At 44.3% G+C, this 18327-nt stretch overlaps 1 protein-coding gene across 1 annotated transcript in view; it reads right to left on the reverse strand.

The window, feature by feature from the left end:
- Positions 1–2845: 2845 nt before the first annotated feature.
- Positions 2846–18327, reverse strand: part of DHRS12 (dehydrogenase/reductase 12) — a 33580-nt gene continuing 18098 nt past the window's right edge. Inside the window, exons 6-10 of the mRNA XM_010728779.4 lie at positions 14303–14364; positions 13452–13556; positions 12788–12878; positions 11348–11485; positions 2846–8853 (exon numbers count right to left, since the gene is read on the reverse strand). Of these exons, the coding sequence (XP_010727081.1) occupies positions 8714–8853; positions 11348–11485; positions 12788–12878; positions 13452–13556; positions 14303–14364 (536 nt within the window). The 3' untranslated portion in view covers positions 2846–8713. The remainder of the gene's footprint in view (positions 8854–11347; positions 11486–12787; positions 12879–13451; positions 13557–14302; positions 14365–18327) is intronic.

Here is an 18327-nt window from a genome sequence, read left to right on the forward strand (position 1 = left end):
GAAGTTAGATGCTTGTTTCCTCTTGGAAGGCATGCAAGATGAGCGAGTCTACTGCCAGGATTTCATTCCAGCTGGAGAAGGTGTGTGAAACTTTGCTGGCCTGTGCTATTCCACATTACCCTGGTCTCTAGGCTTTCTGGCCAGACTTGCTCTGCTGCCACAGAGAGTAATTCACATGGTGGCAGAAACTTGGGAGCGCTCAAGTAATCTTAAATCAGCATTCAGCTCTGTTCCTGATGAGCCATAATGGCTGCAACAGGCCTGGGCCAACAGCATGAATTGTGCTTAAAATCAGTGGAGCTCAGAAGTCTGCAAGCTGAGGATCTGCTCGGTGAATGCCCAGCCCTTCAGGACACATCTTATTCAAACAAAAGTGAGGAACTGACTCCAAAGATGCCCAAATTTTGGAGCAAGGTATGTTTTGAACTCCTGTAGTAAACTCTTGTCTCCATCTTCCCGAGGAGCTGTGGTTTCAGTGTTGCTTATGGATAGACATTAGGTATATGAACCCATTTTGCAAACCTTCCCTTGCTGTTTTTTTCTAAATAAACTACCTGGAGAGTTATTTGGGTTTAACTTAATGCCCTGTTACCTTGCAGCCCCAGGTCAGACTGGTCGTGACTTAGAAAATGATACAAGCTGAAGGAGAAGCTGGGGAAGAAAGAGAAGCATCTCTCTTTGCTTTTACCTTTAGAACTGTAATGTAGTGATGTGAAGGGAAAATAGGTGTGTTAACTCTAACGATGTTTCCTTTTATCTATCTGTCAACAGTTTACGGGCTGTTTCAGCCCAGTTCCATGAAACAAGCAGCATTTCGTATTGTCTACCTATGCTTACCTTCCTGTGTTGCATGACTAGCGTAACCATATCCATTTATTTTGTCTTCTAGATCAGCAAGAAAAGGATCCTTATTGCCTGGTCCTTTTCTTTCAATTATAACTCAAATAACAAACGTGAGCTGTTTTTATTTATTGTATTACTGGGGGAGGGCTGTGTCTTTTGGTACAGATGTAAGCCACACACTTCGCCCACATGGACTCAAACAAAAAGCCTCTCTTCCCCAGGGCTGCTGAACTTCAGCAGCAAGCTTTTAGCACTATATCCTGCTGTGCCAAAGGGCATACAGACAATGCTGGCCTTCCCCTGCTCTTGATTTTAGAAAACCTGGTTTTCATTTCTCTCTTAGCTGGTGTTTCTGCAGGGGAAAAAGCTGTGCCCTTCAGAGAACCTACCCACCTGGTTTTAAATGGAGTGGAATCCGTAGTGTCCATGCAGGTGGTGAGGAAGGCATAGGTCGCACAAACAGCCACGCAGGTGGCTGAAGGAAGGTAAACATGAACATTTGCCCTTATCTGGTGGGTGGCAGCCCTGCCCAGGGCAGCAGGGTTGGAACTGGATGATCTCTGAAAGTCCCTTCCAACCCAAACCATTCTATGGCTCTATGAGTCTATGAAAAGAACGTGGGCAGTGTGCAAGGATAGTACCGATGGTCCTTCTGGAGCAGGAGACTTAACACCAAGGTTAGAGATTTTGAAACAGGAGAGGGCGTAATAGGAGTAAAAGTCTGTCAGTCAGAATAACCCCAGATGGCGGCATTGGTGTCCTCATCTGCTCTCATTCCTGTCTGTTGCTACTACAGTGAAGCCCAGTTGACCTTCTGCCTTGTGGACGTCAGCACGTTGACTCCTGGCACAATGAAAGTGGCAACAGCTCTTCACCTGAGAGCGTGGCATGAATACGTCCTGTACTGTGAGAAGGAGAGATAGATGCATTCCCTCTGCATGGCTTGGCTGCTTATAAGAAGATGGATGGCCAGCCACACAAAAAGGATTGTACATGATCCAAAAAAATGGAAAAAGAAAAGTTTATGCCTGCTGAGGGTGTCACAGTTGGAGAGGAATAAGCAACTTCTCCCTCAGCTGTATCTAGAGCTCGGCCAGTACAAGAGAGACGTGGATGTACTGGAGAGAGTTCAGCAAAGGGCCATAAAGATCATGAAGGGCCTGAAGCACCTCTCCTGTGAGCAGAGGCTGAGAGAGCTGGGGCTGCTCAGCTGGAGAAGAGGAGGAGACTCAGGGGGATCTCATCAATGTCCATAAATCTCTGAAGGGAGGGTGCCAGAAGCCAGAGCCAGGCTCTGTCAGTGGTGCCCAGTGCCAGGACCAGAGGCCATGGGCACAAACTGGAGCACAGGTTGTTCTCTGAACACCAGGAGCCCTTCTGTGCTGTGCAGTGACGGAGCACTGGCACAGGCTGCCCAGAGGCTGTGGGGTCTCCTCCTTGGGGATCTCCCAGAGCTGCCTGGACGTGGCCCTGGGCACCCTGCTATGGGTGTCCCTGCTGGGGTGGGGGATGGAGCAGAGGGACCCAGAGGGCCCCGTCAGCCTCAGCTGTGCTGTGCTTCTGTAATTAAAAGTCCACTTAACATCTTCACTTACTACATGGCTTAGAAAAATACTGGGGCTACTAAGAAGTTAAAAAATGTAGCATGTCTTTTTGCTATTGACAAAAGAATTTGTGTTCAAAACAACCAAAATTCTGTTGTGTAGTCCATAGGAGGTAGTTCTGCAGTGAGTGGCTTTGCAGGTGCCTGTCCTTTCCAGGGGGCCTCACTGAGCAAATATGATGTTTTCAATCTGTGTCTAAAACCATTTCCATATGTGATGACAGTACGGAGCAGTAAGAACAGACCTGAACCTCTTTCAAGATGCATTAACATGCTGAGTCCCTTTAGCATTGATCTTTTGTGAGGAAGAACAGAAATCTCCTCTTCAAAATCTCACATGAAATTTGGCAGGAAATCTTTGCCCCTCAACATAAACAAACAAAACCAGACGTTCTGAGATTTCAGTTTCAGCAGTTAACTTTGTGTGCTTACATGTGACTTTTCCATACATTTTCTCGGTTTGTAGGAATTTTGTGACTTGTCTTTGGCCATCTCTGAAACATTTGCCGCTGGACAACACTGTGCTGCTAAGAACAGAAAAAAGGAGTTCAAGGACATTCCAGTTTCAGACAAGGGGACATTGAACTCGAAACAAACTGAAAACAAGAGAGCCCAGTCTGCCACCAAAATGTTTGCAAATATACATATAAAATTAAATGGAAACATCAGAACTGTGCAAAGCTGAACTACCCTCTGTCCTAGCACTACCAGTTTACCACAGCCCACATCAGGATCCAGAAGCCAGTGATGAGGTGTGAGATTGAGCCTATGAAGATCTCCCTTTCTTGTCCTTTGTTTTAGTGTTCATTAGCCTCAATTTTCTGGAGCTTTGCACAATTTTTCCATCCCTGCTTACTCAATGAGGCATCACTGCAGATGCCAACCAAGTACAAACGGGTTATAACTGGGCAGGGCTTCCCTGGGATGTGAAGGACCCATTAGCACCTCTTCTTTATCCTGTCACAAGCAGTGTGGCTGCCACCACCAATCAATCATTGAAGTTTCAGCAACAATGAGTACATGAACTTGATTTAACTTTAGTAATTGCAACCACTTTCTTGTAGCTTTCACCACTGTTTTTGATGTTGAGTAAAAGCTGTTTCCCCTTCGCCCACTCAGCCTGGAGTTTGTACCGCACTGAAGGACATGGTTTGCAGGCATGCTGGGATGGGCTGATGGTTGGACTCAGTGATCTTAGAGGTCTTTTCCAACCTTAATAATTCCGTGATCAGATCAGAACCGTGTGAAGTTCACTGTCTTTCAGAATCTGGGGACTTTGCAGGGAAAATCTTCCTGACTTTTGTTGGGTTCACTGTTTCCAGGAGCATTGCTCAACAATGTGACCATCTTTTCCTGCTAATTGTCTTGTAACAATCCCCACTTCTGTTCCTTTACACATCTAACCATCATCAACTGAATAAATAGTGCCAGTTGACTGGGGTATTTCCATCAGTTCCTGGCTGTTTTCCTTCTCAATGCCTGTGTTGATTTGTAACAAGAAATTCAGGTTGCTGAGTTTCACCAGTCTCATTCATCTGCCTGGTCAGGTGACTGGCACAGAACTGACAACTGTCCCATGAGCAAACAGTGTCACTTCTTTTCAGTGTACCAACCCAGCAGTGTCAGCAGGCTGGCTGGGTAGTGAGCTAACTGTCCAATTTTCTGCCTCATCCCATAGCTTCCTTTTTGCCTTTCCAGTTCTAAGGGCTTCCGAACTGTGGATTCTCAACTCCTGCAGTATCTGAAAGCAATGGGAAAATGACCAAGAAGATTTTTGCAAGGAAAACCTCACCTCTTGGCAGCTCGCTGCAGTCTCTACTGGCTCTCATTTTACCTCTCCCATTCCTCCAGCACTTCATCTGTAGGTACTGCTGCCACTGGCACAGCAAGTGCTCAGGCTGAAAACTCTTTGACCAGGCTGTGCCTCTTGGTAGGCTGCACGTTAGATTCTGCCTTGACAGAGAGCAAGAGCCATTGGGTGGACGTTGATCAGCCCTGATTTAGTATAAGTAGTGTCTGGTGTCATCAGAAGGCATTCCTTTTGTAGGGAGCGTGACAGAGGAGCACGCACAGTGAATGGAAGAACATGGGTAGAAAGAAAGTGTGGATTAAACTATTTCATAGCTGTCCTCCTCCACTGAAGTCAATGGCCATTAGGTTGTCATCTGAAACTGACCTATTTGGCAATCGCACTGTGCACTCACTAGCTAAACATTAGTGAAAACTAGTACTTCTTCTAATATTAGGCTTTCAAAAAATGCTCTAGCATTCCAAAGATACAGTAGTTGACTGAATTGAAAATGGAAATGTCTGGCCCAGGACTGTGTTCCACCAAATAAGTTCTTTACATTGAAGTTTTTTTAAGAGTTTACACTAAACTCTATAGAAAAACTCTTGCCTTTGAGCCCAAGTATGGCATATTCAACATCACACCTGGATCCTATAGAGCAGGTGTGCATCACAGTCCTTAACGTGCACTGCTTAGCAGGAATTTGGACAGCCTTCTATTTCTGATAGTCTGTCACTGGATGCCATTTTACTCTTGCCCCTAGGATTTGTATAGGTGATACTAAATGTATTTGCTTAGATGCAGGTACAATTTATGCCGACTACATTAACACAAAGCATCTCACTGGCTTTACAGCTTTGTACCTCATTTGTTCTTGTGGTAAAGGGTGAAATAAAGCTTAACTGGGGACATAACAGCAGTACTGTGGGAAGCTCCAGATTTGGTTTCTAATTGCTGACCTGTATTTAATGTTATTTAATATTCTAAGGGCTCTTAAACCACAATATCTGTGTCTTTTTTCACATTATAACCAAACTTTGATTAAAGCAGTTTTATGGCTTTATTTCCACTGTAAGCAGTGACTATAACGAAAAATACAGGATATATTAATAAACTAGTAAAGAATGTGCATTTAATATATGTTAAAGAGCACTTTGGGTTATTTTATGAACTATTTAAGTATCGTTAAGTCATTAAACTTTTCTTCTGCAGAGCTCTGAAGCAACTTGACTTAAGCACTCAAGTATATATTGTTTTTATTAGCTTTGCAGCTACTAGACTGAGAAATGCAGTTACTACTTAAGCCTTTCAGTCAGGCTTTTGTTTTCAATAGCTGTAGTTCATAGAATCACAGAATGGCTTGGGTTAGAAGGGACCTTAAAGCCCAGCCAGTCCCATCCCCCTGCTGTGCGCAGGGCTGTCAGCCAGCAGCTCAGGCTGCCCAGGGCCCCATCCAACCTGGCCTGCCCAGAGAAGCTGTGGGTGCCTCATCCCTGGAGGCACTCGAGGCCAGGTTGGATGGAGCCGTGGGCAGCCTGAGCTGCTGGCTGGCACTGCCCATGAGAGGGGATTGGGACTGGATGGGCTTTAAGGTTGCTTCCAACGTAAGCCAATCTGTAATTCTATGATTATGTCTTCAAAAAAATGCTGTCATTCCAAAGATACAGTAATTGACTGAATTGAAAATGGAAATGTCTGATCCAGGACTGTGTTCCACCAATCTTTTGTGAAACTCAATTATGTGAAGTGAACATAACGTGTTCCGTGCCCATCAGCATGGTCTTTAGCTACAGACATCGTAGAGAGCTCCAAAGAACACCTGTGATATTTTTATTTCTAGTTCTTTTGACGTATCACACTGATCCACAGTGATGTTTAGAAACAGTAGTGTAGTTTTTTGGAGTTTTGGATGCAGTTTGCCAGCAAGCACAATTGGCTCAGGACAAAAACATGTCACTGCGATTGCTGATAACAATCTTGGCTTTGTAGTACATTTGTATAAAAGATAAAGATATTCCCACTAGAATGTCTTTGTTATGAGCTGGTTATCTTCACAGTCATTAGAAAGATGCAGAAATGTAATGGTTTCTTACACTAGATCCATTAAATCACTGTAAAGGAGCTTGTTTTCTCTCTACTGATTTAGAGCGAAAAATCCAATGAGTAATTCTGCAGATCAGGTAAGGCAAATTCTACCTTCTGTGTCTACAAATAAAACAGTTCCAGGCAAAATTCTCTTATCAGGAGATGGAGTTCTCCTCTAAAGCCTGTGCCTCCCCATTTTTCCCTTCCCTTCGTATTCCATTCGTTATGATAAAGCAATTCCCCAATCTTTCACAGAAATGGCAAGCACGTACAGCTTAGCATGCTGTTTGTTTTCCTGCCTAGAGTCATGGAGCCATTTCTCTGCTTCCTGAAGGTGAGGGATCCAACTATGTCTGGGTGTGGAATGTGTTAAAGCCTCCTACTTCATAGTGTCTTGACATAAACAGGATAATATTCAGTCCTGGCTCCATAAAGTAATGTGGAAAGCATTTGGCAGCGTTCCTAAATTCCTGCTGTTTAAACATGAAGAAGCAGATCATTTCTGCATACCAGCACTGATTTATAGAAACTGAAGGCTGTGAAGAATCCTCCCATTTAAACTAAGCAAGCGATGCAAGAGTTTCTGCATTCCCAGTAACACATTTGAGCCTAGTCATCTTCATACGCTGAAGGAAGCAACCGCCCTGTCAAATACAGTGTTTAAATATCATTTGAAACTTTAACCATTTACTTCCTGAAGACTTCTGAAGGTACACTCCTCTGCATTTCTCTGTGTGCTACGTCCTTCAGAAGATTTTGGTTAACTTCACAAAGTTTGGACCTATCACTTGGATTTTATTTTAATGCCTCACAAATTTTCTGTCCAATTCAAAGACTACATCCTTACTGTGTCTTGAGACAGTACATGCATCCTCACAGTGGGCGAGACTCTCAGGAACAGAACAAATTTGCAGGGACCACCATTACCGCCAGTGAGCACATCTGAATAACAATTTATTTTTAACAGGCCTGTGATATCCTACCTCTCCTCCGCTGAAGGTACACTACAGCACTGTTAGTGTGTAATTAAAAGCTTTGTGGTTACGCTGCATGAGCAGTGATGCTAAGATCATAGAATCACAGGATTTTTTGAGTTGGGAGGGACCCCTAAAGGCCATCTGGTGCAACTCCCCTGCAACAAACCGGGACACCTACAGCTCCATCAGGTGCTCAGAGCCCATCCAGCCTGACCTTGGGTGTCTCCAGGGATGGGGCATCCACCACCTCTCTGGTCATCCTGTTTCAGTGCCTCACCACTGTAAAAAGATTGTAAAAAAATTCTTCCTTGTGTCCAATCTAAACCTCCTCTCTTTTAGTTTGAAACCGTTTCCCCTTGTCCTGTCACAGCAGACCCTGCTAAAGAGTCTGTTCCCTTCCTTCTTACAGCCCCCCTTTAGGTACTGAAAGGCTGCTTTCAGGTCTCCCCGGCACCTCTCCTCCAGGCCGAACAGCTCCAACTCCCTCAACCTGTTCTCACAGGAGAGGTGATCATTTTTGGTGCCCTCCTCTGGACACACTCCAACAGGTCCACGTCTCTCCTGTGCTGAGAATTCCATATCTGGATGCAGTACTCCAGGTGAGGCCTCACAGAGCAGAGCAGAAAGGCAGGATCACCTCTCTCGCCCTGCCAGCCACATTGCTTTGGAAGGATATGGTTGATTTTTTGGGCTGCGAGGGTCCATTACTGGTTCATGTCCAGCTTCCCATCCACCAGTTCCCTCAGGTCCCTTGCGGCGGTGCTCCATCCTTACATCCACCAGTTTGCACGGATAGCAGAGGTTACCACAACCCAGGTGCAAGACCTTGCATATGGATTTATTGAACCTCAGGACGTTCTCCTGGGCCCACTGCTCGAGCTGGTCTAGGTCTCTCTCAATGGCATCCTGTTCCCCAGGTGTATCAACTGCACCAGACAGCTTGGCATCATCTGCAAACTTGCTGAGGGTGCACTCGATCCCACTGTTGATTAATTAAGATGTTAAAGAGCACTGGTCCCAGTACTGACCCCTGAGGAACACACTTGTAACCGATCTCTATCTGCACATCAATGCATAGATCACCACTCTCAAGGTACGATCCCAGTTCCTTGTCCACTGAGCCGTCCACCCATCAAATCCGTACCTTTCCACTTTGGAGACAAGAATGTGATAGGGGACTGTCTCTTTCCAATTTGGAGAGAAAGCTGTTATGGGGGACTGTGGCCTTACTGAAGTCCACATAGATGACATCAGTGGCTCTTTCCTTGTCTGCTGACGCAGTTACGGCATCATAAAAAGCAACAAAGTTGGTCAGGCAGGACCTGCCCTTGGTGAAGCCATGCTGGTTATCCCATATCGCGTCCTTCTCTTCCATGTGCCTTAGCATATTTTCCAGGAAGATCTGGTCCATGATCTTCAGCAGCACTGAGGGGATCCTGGAGAAATGGATTTAAACTTCTGGGAGAGTTCCTCCAGCATCTCCATTAGCTTCTCCTCATCCCCTGGTGGGCTGTGGGTCCTTGCTAAAGGTAGGTGTGTAGGGACTGGTTGCCTGTCTGGAAGAAAGAAAGAAAAAATCTTAATAGGTATATTTATCTACCTCTTCAAGCACAAAAGAAATTTTTCAGCTATGCTCTATGTTAGTTATGTACATCTTCCAAACCAGAAATTAATTTCATTTGTTTCCTGGACGCAGAATAATTGCCCTTTCACACAATATGACTCAGTGTGGTGAGTGAGATCTCATTTGCAAATGGATAAAGGAAGGCCTTACTGTGGGGTTTACGCCTGCTCTCAGTCACTAGTTTTAACTCCTGTTAGACAAGGAGCTTGTGACTGTTCTTAAAGGTAGAAGTTGCATTTTCTGCATCAGAAAGGGTTTTTCACTGTCTCCTGGATAATGCTTCTAGTGCTACACAAATTTCTCAATTGGGACTTTGTAGTTTGGATTACTTTCTACCTTTAAAAGCTTACTTTCATCCTTAAAAATAAATGGATAAATTCTACATGCTAAAGAACTTCTGCTAATTACTCAACTGCCACAAGTACCCACAATAAAGATGTCTGACCAAACTTGTTCAGTGTGATACTTTGTCTGGCTTTCCATATCTTGTTCTCCTCACTCACTCTGTAAATGCAGCTGTACCACTGTGGATTTGAAGGGATTTTTTCTCTCGAAAAGCATGATATCTGGAGCTGAGGAACCTTATGGAAGTGCTCTTAGATGTCTATGAAACAACTGTGAGAGCACAGTGCAGCACCGTTACTTTACTTATGAAGTCCAAGTTCTGCATTAACCAGCTGAGACTAGAGAATAATCTCTTCCAACAGTGGGCAGCAGATTTCTCTGAAAACCTATCAAGCTTCTCAGGGGAGCAGAGATGTTTGATCTCCTTAGAGCAAATGTTGTAACTGGCTGCACACACCGCATAACCTCTGCTGAGGGAAATGCAAGGAGAGAGAAACAGGCAGAGGAACATTCCTTTCTCTGTCACTGAACATGGACTGCTTCCTAAGTGATGGGGGTGCTTCAAGAAGTCTGTGCTAAAGTTTGGGAACTATGTGTGAAAGCTGAGCTCAGTATAGCAGAAAGGATGCTTCCAGACTTCGACAGCAGGACCCTGTCAGACATTTTTTATTTATTTTGGCAGATGCAGAGAATTCTGGTTGTAGGAGTCATGTACTTACCTTTTTTTTTTTTTTTCCTCGGGAAAAAGAAATGCTGGCTCTAGTTTGCGCTCAGGGGGAACAGAATAAAAGGGAACAGAGGAAATGGGGGGAAGGTGTTACTGACTCAGGAAATGGCTGTCTAGGACCAGAAGAGAAAGGTCTGTACTGACTCCAGCACATTAAACCTTTTACTGAAGGATCCAAAGACCTTACACTCTAACCTGTGGCTCCCACAGGGCACTGACGAGAGAAAAAACTGTCTGACTTCATCTCTACGCAGTAAGCACACGACACAAAAATTCCCTTGCAACTTAAGAGCAGACATGGCAAAGTTCTCAGAAGTCACTACCTACAGCTGAAAAGCCAAGGCATGTTTCCTGTTTACTAAGGCCAGAGTTAGACCAAAGCCAAAAGCAAGAGACTGTTGGAATAATGATCCAGAGCAAAAAGAACTGAGCAGAAGTCAGGACCAGCAGGAGGTGACAGGAATACAAAAAAAGGCAATTCTGGTGCTATAGAGAGGAATGACCAGTTGGGAGGTGTCATTTCTGCATGCACCACATGAAGACATGGAAAAGGTCAGGTTAAGTATACCAACCCGGTGCGATGCCTGGGAGGGAACAGAAAGGACAAAGTGAACCCAGCTCGAAAAGCCCAAACTTTCTGCATGCTCCAACTAGAAACTCCAGTGAATTGGGATTTGACATCCAGCACGCAGTGTGGGGTGCCTGTAAGCAATTATCCCAAGCTTTGCCTTCCTCCTAGCGGACTGAGCTGCATCACCGCTAAGACATCTATGCTTCCAGCTGCTTCCACTCAGGTGCCTGCCACCTGTCTGAGAGAAGAGGCTCTGGCCTATTTCTTTCATTTAAATTCACTATGCTAGTAATGCCAAAAAAAGCCACTGTGTTCTTGGCTTCAGAGAAAGGGGGAGTTGGCAGTTTCACATGAGCATGGAGAGGTAGGAAGGAAGAGCCTGTCAAAGCACAGCCAACCCTCAGCGCTCTGTGAGAGGGCCGCTACTTTCCCAGCATCATAAAAGATGCAGTTTTGGCTGCTGTGATTTACCTTCACTTGACAGAGTTCTGCAAACAGCCATCTTCACTTAAAACCAAGAAAACCTCCCTAAGGAAATGCTCTGAAGTTTTCTGAGCTGATTTAGAAGACAAAAGCAGGAACACAACAGCTTAACAGTCTTTCACTGGACTTTCTCTTTACTTTCTTAAGAGCTCACTTAAACTTTTAGTCTTGGGATAACTTTGAGAAACACTTTACTTGTTGAAAATCAGCTGCCTGGTCCAGTCTCCATCCCCTTCCAGGCCAGATTAAGATCCTGCAATTGCAGGCAGTCTCCATTGATGCGCAATGACCGACTCTTACCTTGGAAGAAGAGGCCGCTGGGTAACTTTGCTGCCTCAGATGATACAGCCAACCACACCACAGTGTCAGCTCCCTGGGCCTCTGTGCGCAGGCTGTTCTTCATCTTCTGATAGAAGTCTGGCATCGACGACCTCACAGCTAGAGAGAACAACGGGGTGGTGGGCTACCATGCAAGGCTTTTATGATTAAAAAAAAATTATGCTTAAAATTGCCATTGTGAGTGTACAATGAAGGGAAGGCTTCTCAAAAATAATGAAAGGAAAGTATTTCTCCATAGCCAGGCACACGGTGACCACGGTGGAACAGCGTTAAGCTGCCAGATGATCAAGCAGTTGCTTGTTTGGATCAAACTGCACTAAGAAAATTAACAGGAGGTGAGAATAGGATCAGTGAGAGGTTTCTGATTCAATTCCAAAGAAGTTAAACATGGGGGAAATAGAAATACCAAATAAAAAGGTATTCTGTAGATTTTAATTCTTATTTTCACATCCGTTTTAGGAAATCAATTGCAGCACAGTATTTCAAAATTTTATGGTGAAACTAACAACATATTCAGTGTTTAAACACTGGATTATTTATATTTTATATAACAGATGATGATTGAAGGCCCGTCCCCTGCAGCTGTTTATTTTTAGGGGATTGGATAGCCTTGAACTTTATGGTGGCATAACATTAAAGATCATTAGGTTTGGGAACACACCAACGATGTGCAAAATAAATATGTTTTAAAGAAAAAGTAACACTAAGATTTGGACAGATTAATTTTCAAGCATGAAGTAGATGGGTTTAAATGTTTCGATTGTAAGAAACAAATTTGGAAAACTATGTCCCCAGGAAAAAAAAATAAAAAATCAGATATTGGATTGTTAGTCTGCAGCCCAAGCTGGGGTGTGAGGGGCTGGGAACATATTGCAGAACACAAGCCGCATGCTGGCCCTCCTGCTGAGCCAGGCAGTAACGAACAGCTGCAGCTCAGACAGAGCTGTCTAGCCAAGCACACCGCTTCTCCATGACTATAAATGTTTAGAGGAAGAGCAGAGGAACAAGGCATGCACATGATGCATGCTCGTTTTTCCTGTACATCCTTGAAGGCTTACAACATCTGCACAGTGGTGCTCGCAGAGGCAGAAGCTGTCTCTATGTGTTTAATAGTCCTGTTACAAATGTAATTTAGAGGTTAGCTTCAAGCACTGGCGCTCTTCTGTGCATTTGCATAGGGCTGGAATCATTTGCAGCCCTTTATTATTCTCCAGCTCCATGTAGATAGCAGACATTGTGCAGGATAGGACTACCAAGGGAGTACAAAACTACTCTAAGCACCAGTCCAGAGACAAGACATGACTGCACCTGCTAGAGCAATTTAGCAGAAAGTCTCTCTTCTGTTTGCTTTTAGACTAGTCTAGAAAAAAAAAGGGAGTTTGAGTGTCAAGCAGATGATACCTGGAGTGTCTGCCCAGCCCGGGTGCATAACAGAGAAATGGATGCTTCTGTGAGTTTTTGCCCATTGTTCTGTCAAGACAACTTGCTGCCTCTAGAATAGAGCAAGAACAGCCAGATTAGAATCAAGTCTGACATCCTGTCCACAGTGTTTGTTCCCAGGGAAATAAACTATACCAAATGTGCTATTTCAGAGCATTTATGTATGGCAGAAATATATCCTTGCTCACCCAGACTGGGCTTAGTGGGTAATTTTGGCAGAGACCATCATGATCACCATCATGATCACCATCATGATCACCATCATGATCACCATACCCACAAGCTTATTTTTAAAGGGGCTACACTGCTTTTACTCACCATTTCTACATGCTGCAGAGTGCAAGAACCAAGCAAACAGAAAGAGATTGTCAGCTAAAGACAGTGTCCCCTACTGAGACTTAAATCAAACCAAATTAAAGTCACGCTCCCCCTGCCAAGGTGATATGCACCAAAAGTGCATGACATCAACAGATTATTGCCTGTGCATCTCTGAACAGGTTGGATGCAGTGGGAAAGCCACAGTGAACTCTGTGTGTGTGTGTGTCTGTGAAGGCTTTGTGCAAAGCAGATGGTATGTCACCATGCAAATAGGTGCTAGGCTTCATTTTCAAAACCAGAGCTGTACCTTGTTTTGAGCATACACCATAGTTCCATCAAACGTCCCACTTCCTGACTGCAAGTCAGATATGTTTAGTTTTTGAACTAGCATGCCCCCAGAAGAGACGGTTATCTGCAAGCAAATGAATGAAAAACAAATGAAAAAGCAACCAGCTCCCCAGTGTCATTACTCATGCATGCAATGTGGTTCTCGGGCCACATTTTGAAGTCCCTGGGAGCAGGACTCCCCTGCCCATTCCTCACTGTGCTTGTGCTCATGCTCATACATGGAGCTTACCTGAAGATACAGTGGGAGAATTACTTTTAAAAAGAAATGAACAATTGATTTTCATTCAAAAAGGTGTCGACTCCATCAGGGAACTCTTTGTCTTTTTTTCCTTTCAAAGTGAAATCGGCAGAAAGAAAACAGCAAAATAGCACTATTTGTAGTTTATACCTTTAGCATGTATATAAGCTAATTAGAAACAAGAGATACTATATGAAACTTAGGAAATTTCATGTTAAAAATGTACTTTCTGTCCTATTCTAAATACCAAATACCAAAACCAATAAAGGTTTTTAAGCCTATCCTCCTGTTATTAGTATTTTGCACTACACTGCAGGAGATAACTAGCCCCAGGGAAACAAAAAAGGAAAGTTTCTAAAGGAAATATTTTACTCTGCTTTCCAATGAAGGGTTCAGAGCAGCAGGCAAGAACTGGAGAAGAAGCTCGTTGCTGGCAGAATCCAAGAGGATACTAGAGATGCTCATGGAATTATAAATAATCCCGCATTGCTAACATAGGCAAAGAGATGTTGTCACAAATCACAAGAAAAGAATAGTAAAACCGACCACTTTCCAATAGCATCCCAACTTACCACTCTGGCGTCAGCCTCTTTTTCTAGGAGGGGCAGCAGAGCAGTTGTCAGAACGTACGTACCTACAAGGCAGACAGACACCAACATTAACTTCTCTTTCCAAAAGCTTTTTTTTCTCCCTGCCCCCTATAACCAAATTCCCTTTATTTCTGAAACTTCATCTGAGCTTAATGATCCTGTTGCTGCGTTACTTATCCTATTCATCTCGTCTCAAAAGGCACATCAGTTATTTTGCAGGCTTTTATGTCTATCTTACCTGTAAATAAAAAGGTTCCCTACATTCCAGCTGTTCCTCTGAAGGTTGCACGGCTCAGGTGTGGATTTCTCTGGGGAGTGAGGTAACACCAACAAAGAAACAGGGAAGGTATTTCCACTCTGTGTGAACCATATGTACACATAGCTACGCTGGGCCATGAAGAAGAGAAACAAACCATGCTTCACACGTGCATCCCTCCAAGTGGTTTCACGGCGAGTAGGCGAAAATATCACTGAGTACTCCAACACTGTACATTTCTGCTGCATAAAGAATCATAGAATCCTTAGAGTTGGAAGGGACCCCTGAAGGCCATCTAGTCCAACTCCCCTGCACTGAACATTTACACAACAGCTCCATCAGGTTGCCCAGGGTCTTATCCAGCCTCGCCTTGAAAGTCTCCAGTGACAGGGCATCAACCACATCTCTGGGCAACCTGTTCCACTGCCTCACCACCCTCACTATAAAAGACTTCTTCCTTATATCCAACCTAAATCTACCCTCTTTGAGGTTGAAGCCATTTCCCCTTGTTCGGTCACCACAGATCCTGCTAAAGAGTCTGTTCCCTTCTTTCCCATAGTTCCTTTTTAAATATTGAAAGGCTGCTCTCAGGTCACCTCAAGCCTTCTCTTCTCCAGGCTGAACAGCCCCAGCTCTCTCAGCCTGTCCTCACAGGAGAGGTCTTCCATCAGAACTCCCTTGTAAATCGTCAGCACTGCAGAATTGAGAAAATAAGGAACAGCTGTGGTACTCATATTGTGTGTCCAAGGCTGAGCTAGGTTTACCAGGAGAAACTCAACTGTGTATTTCCACACTTTGATCGTGTTCATTTAGCATAATTTGTACAAACAGCACAAATATATTCCATTACAGCTGTTACTATAACCAGCAAAGTTTGTTATTCAGAGCAGTGCTCATCTGCTGGCATGTTTGGTTCAGACACACCTAGTGCTGCTTCACCCGTTCCAATGCAATGGAGGGATTTTTGTTTGTTTCTGTCCCTTACAAGAGATTTTTCTTACATTTTTTCCCCACTGACAACTGTGTTTTAGAAGTTCCACAGAACTCGAGATAAGCCCAGCCCCACTCAGTCTAGCATTTCTGCATCAAGCACAACACTTCTCTTGTCTCTCCAGAAATGGCTTCAGTTCAACAGCTCCATCTCAGCGATAAACGTGTTTTTTTCCATGAGCCACCGAGGCCATGTTTTTCCCTACACATGAAGACTTCAGCATGTGTCTTTATAACCCTCTTCCACAGAGGCGATGAGATCACCCAGTTAAAATACAGCGTGTTTATAAATATGCTAGCACAGCTAAATACGTTACATGCCTGGTGAACAAACTGTTCGGCTCTCCCGTCAGTCACAACAGCCATCCTTTTCTCTGTAGCATCACTGGGACATCCATATGCACATGATATATTTAAAACCCAAGCAGATTAAAATGAAGGCACAGCAGAGGAGTAAGAGCAGCCTGCCTGCAGCAGGAAACGCAAGCAAAGGAGCTGCCAGCGAGCATTGAGAGCCCATGTGTCCCCTGGGGACCACAGCCAGTGACATCATGAGGACAAGGGCTATGGCAATAGCATCGGGGACTGCTGCAATTCACTACAAGCTGAGGGTCTGGATTAAATTCTGATTTGCAATGGATTCTTCAAATGCAAAGTAACAGCACGTCTTGGTTGAAGGCACTGCGTTTCCTGAAGGCTGAGCTGCAAAGCACCAGCGATGGCAGTGCTTGGTTTTACTGTCCTGCAGATCGACACTTTCAAGAGGCTTCAGTTTTGTTTGTTAGTTCTAATGGGATGCAAAGATAAATGTAGTAGGATTGCCTCATTAACGCCAGGTTTTGTTTTGCTTTCCAGCTGGATGAGAGAAAAGTTCAATGCCAGAAATCCTGCTTATAGCAGCTACAGCTCGTCAGAAGTTTGTGTGTTTATTTAAAACCACAAAATAACTGCAGAGCCACTGCCTCCTCTGTTCCACGAGTTTATTAGGAATTCACTAAATCCCACACAGCCAGAGCATCAGACGTTTTGCCCACTGAACCATTTGCTCATGTACTTTGAGGCAGTGTGAAAAGACTTGTTTCAATCCTGGTCTCCTCCAGCAGCATCTCCTTTAAGGCCAGGTTGGATGGGGCCTTGGGCAGCCTGGTCTAGTATTAAATGGGGAGGTTGGCGGCCCTGCCTGTGGCGGGGGGGGAGGGGGAGTTGGAGCTTAATGATCCTCGAGGTCCCTTCCAACCCAAGCCTTTCTATGATTCTGTGATTCTCCAACGCACACAGATGTGCCAGGCATTAAGAGCAAAGCATTCCATCCCTTCTGCTTAGAAATACTTCACCAACTGCTGACCCAGTCTTAAGTATCCAGACACAAATTCCTTCGTATTTAAAAAAACATACACTTAAATATTATACATCCATGTTTGCATGGGCTGATCTGTCAGACTAAACAGCCTGGACAAGAAATTCAGTAGAAAGAGATTAATGAGGCGTATTATTGGATGGAATGCATCATTATCAATTGAAACCTCTGCATTTTTCCCCACGCAGAGCTGGCACATAGCTGGGGAGTCGTGTTCAAACCGACAGGAGTGGTGCTAAAGGCAGGCAGTGCAGGCTGTCACAGCCACGCACCGCGTGGCACAGACTGTGCCAAGCACGGCTGTACTGCAGCATGCCGTAATGCAGAAACAGATTTCTAAGGAAAAGGGTAAGCTGCAAATGAATGCTTTGCCTGCCACAGCCTTTACAAAAACATGAATTGCATGGGCAGTATAAAAATAAAAAAAGGGAAAATTTATTATTTTTAGTACCTTTTTTCTTTTTCTGAGGAAAACCAAGATTCTTAGTTGGTAGAAGAGACTATAATTCCCCTCCTCACTTAAGGAGATCAAAGCAAGATTCAAATTTTTTTTTTTGCTAATAATTGATTATTCATATCAACAAACTGGACATCTGCCTTTCCAAAAGGAACACTGCAACACCATTCCTTCCAGGTGTTACCACTCCAATCCTTCCAATGGTGTTACCACTCAAAAAATATTTTCTTCTGTTAAAAGAGAAAACTCTTCCCCCACAGTTTAGCTAAAATAAGCATTCTAAATGTGATTAATGCTTGACTAGCACTGTATTCAGTCTCTAGATCATTTGAAGTCTTTTTCTTTGCTGTTTAAAGAGACCAAAAGGAACTCAAAGTGGCATGGAGGGAAAGATGATGACCAACTGCGATGTTCCTTGTACTGGAACAGCAATAAGCAGCAAATATCCTGGCAACCCTGATCTTCCACTTTGGGATTCTGCCAGAAACCACATAAAACTTTTTCAGGAAGGTGAGGAAATGTCAGTACTGCTGAGGGTACTCTGCAGAAAGCATGCCCTTGTCTCTCAGTGAGATACTGTGCAAATGGAGCTGCTCAGCCTTGATGCTGCCACGCAGAGTCCATTCCCCAGAGCCTGCCGCTCCGACAGAGAAGGTGCAAAGAGCCCACTGGGCCATAAGGCAACTGGAAGCAGGATGGGTGTGCCTGAGCAACTCACCTGGACCAAGGCCCATTTCCTGCACAGGTCTGCAGGGTGCTCGTGAAGAATTGCAGACTGCTTGGAATTACTCAGGCAGCATCCCCTTGTTTTTTTGCAGTGAAATGGTACGCACCACTTCCCTTTGAAAAGGAGTATTTGCTGAGCTGCAGAGGAGCCCGGCAAGATGAAACAGGAGCTTGCTCAGAAGCAGCAGGAATGCAGAAGTAGGTAACTAAGTGTCCAGTCT

Source organism: Meleagris gallopavo, chromosome 1 (assembly GCF_905368555.1).
Source record: "Meleagris gallopavo chromosome 1, MGAL_WU_HG_1.1, whole genome shotgun sequence".
Taxonomy (NCBI): Eukaryota; Metazoa; Chordata; class Aves; order Galliformes; family Phasianidae; genus Meleagris; species Meleagris gallopavo.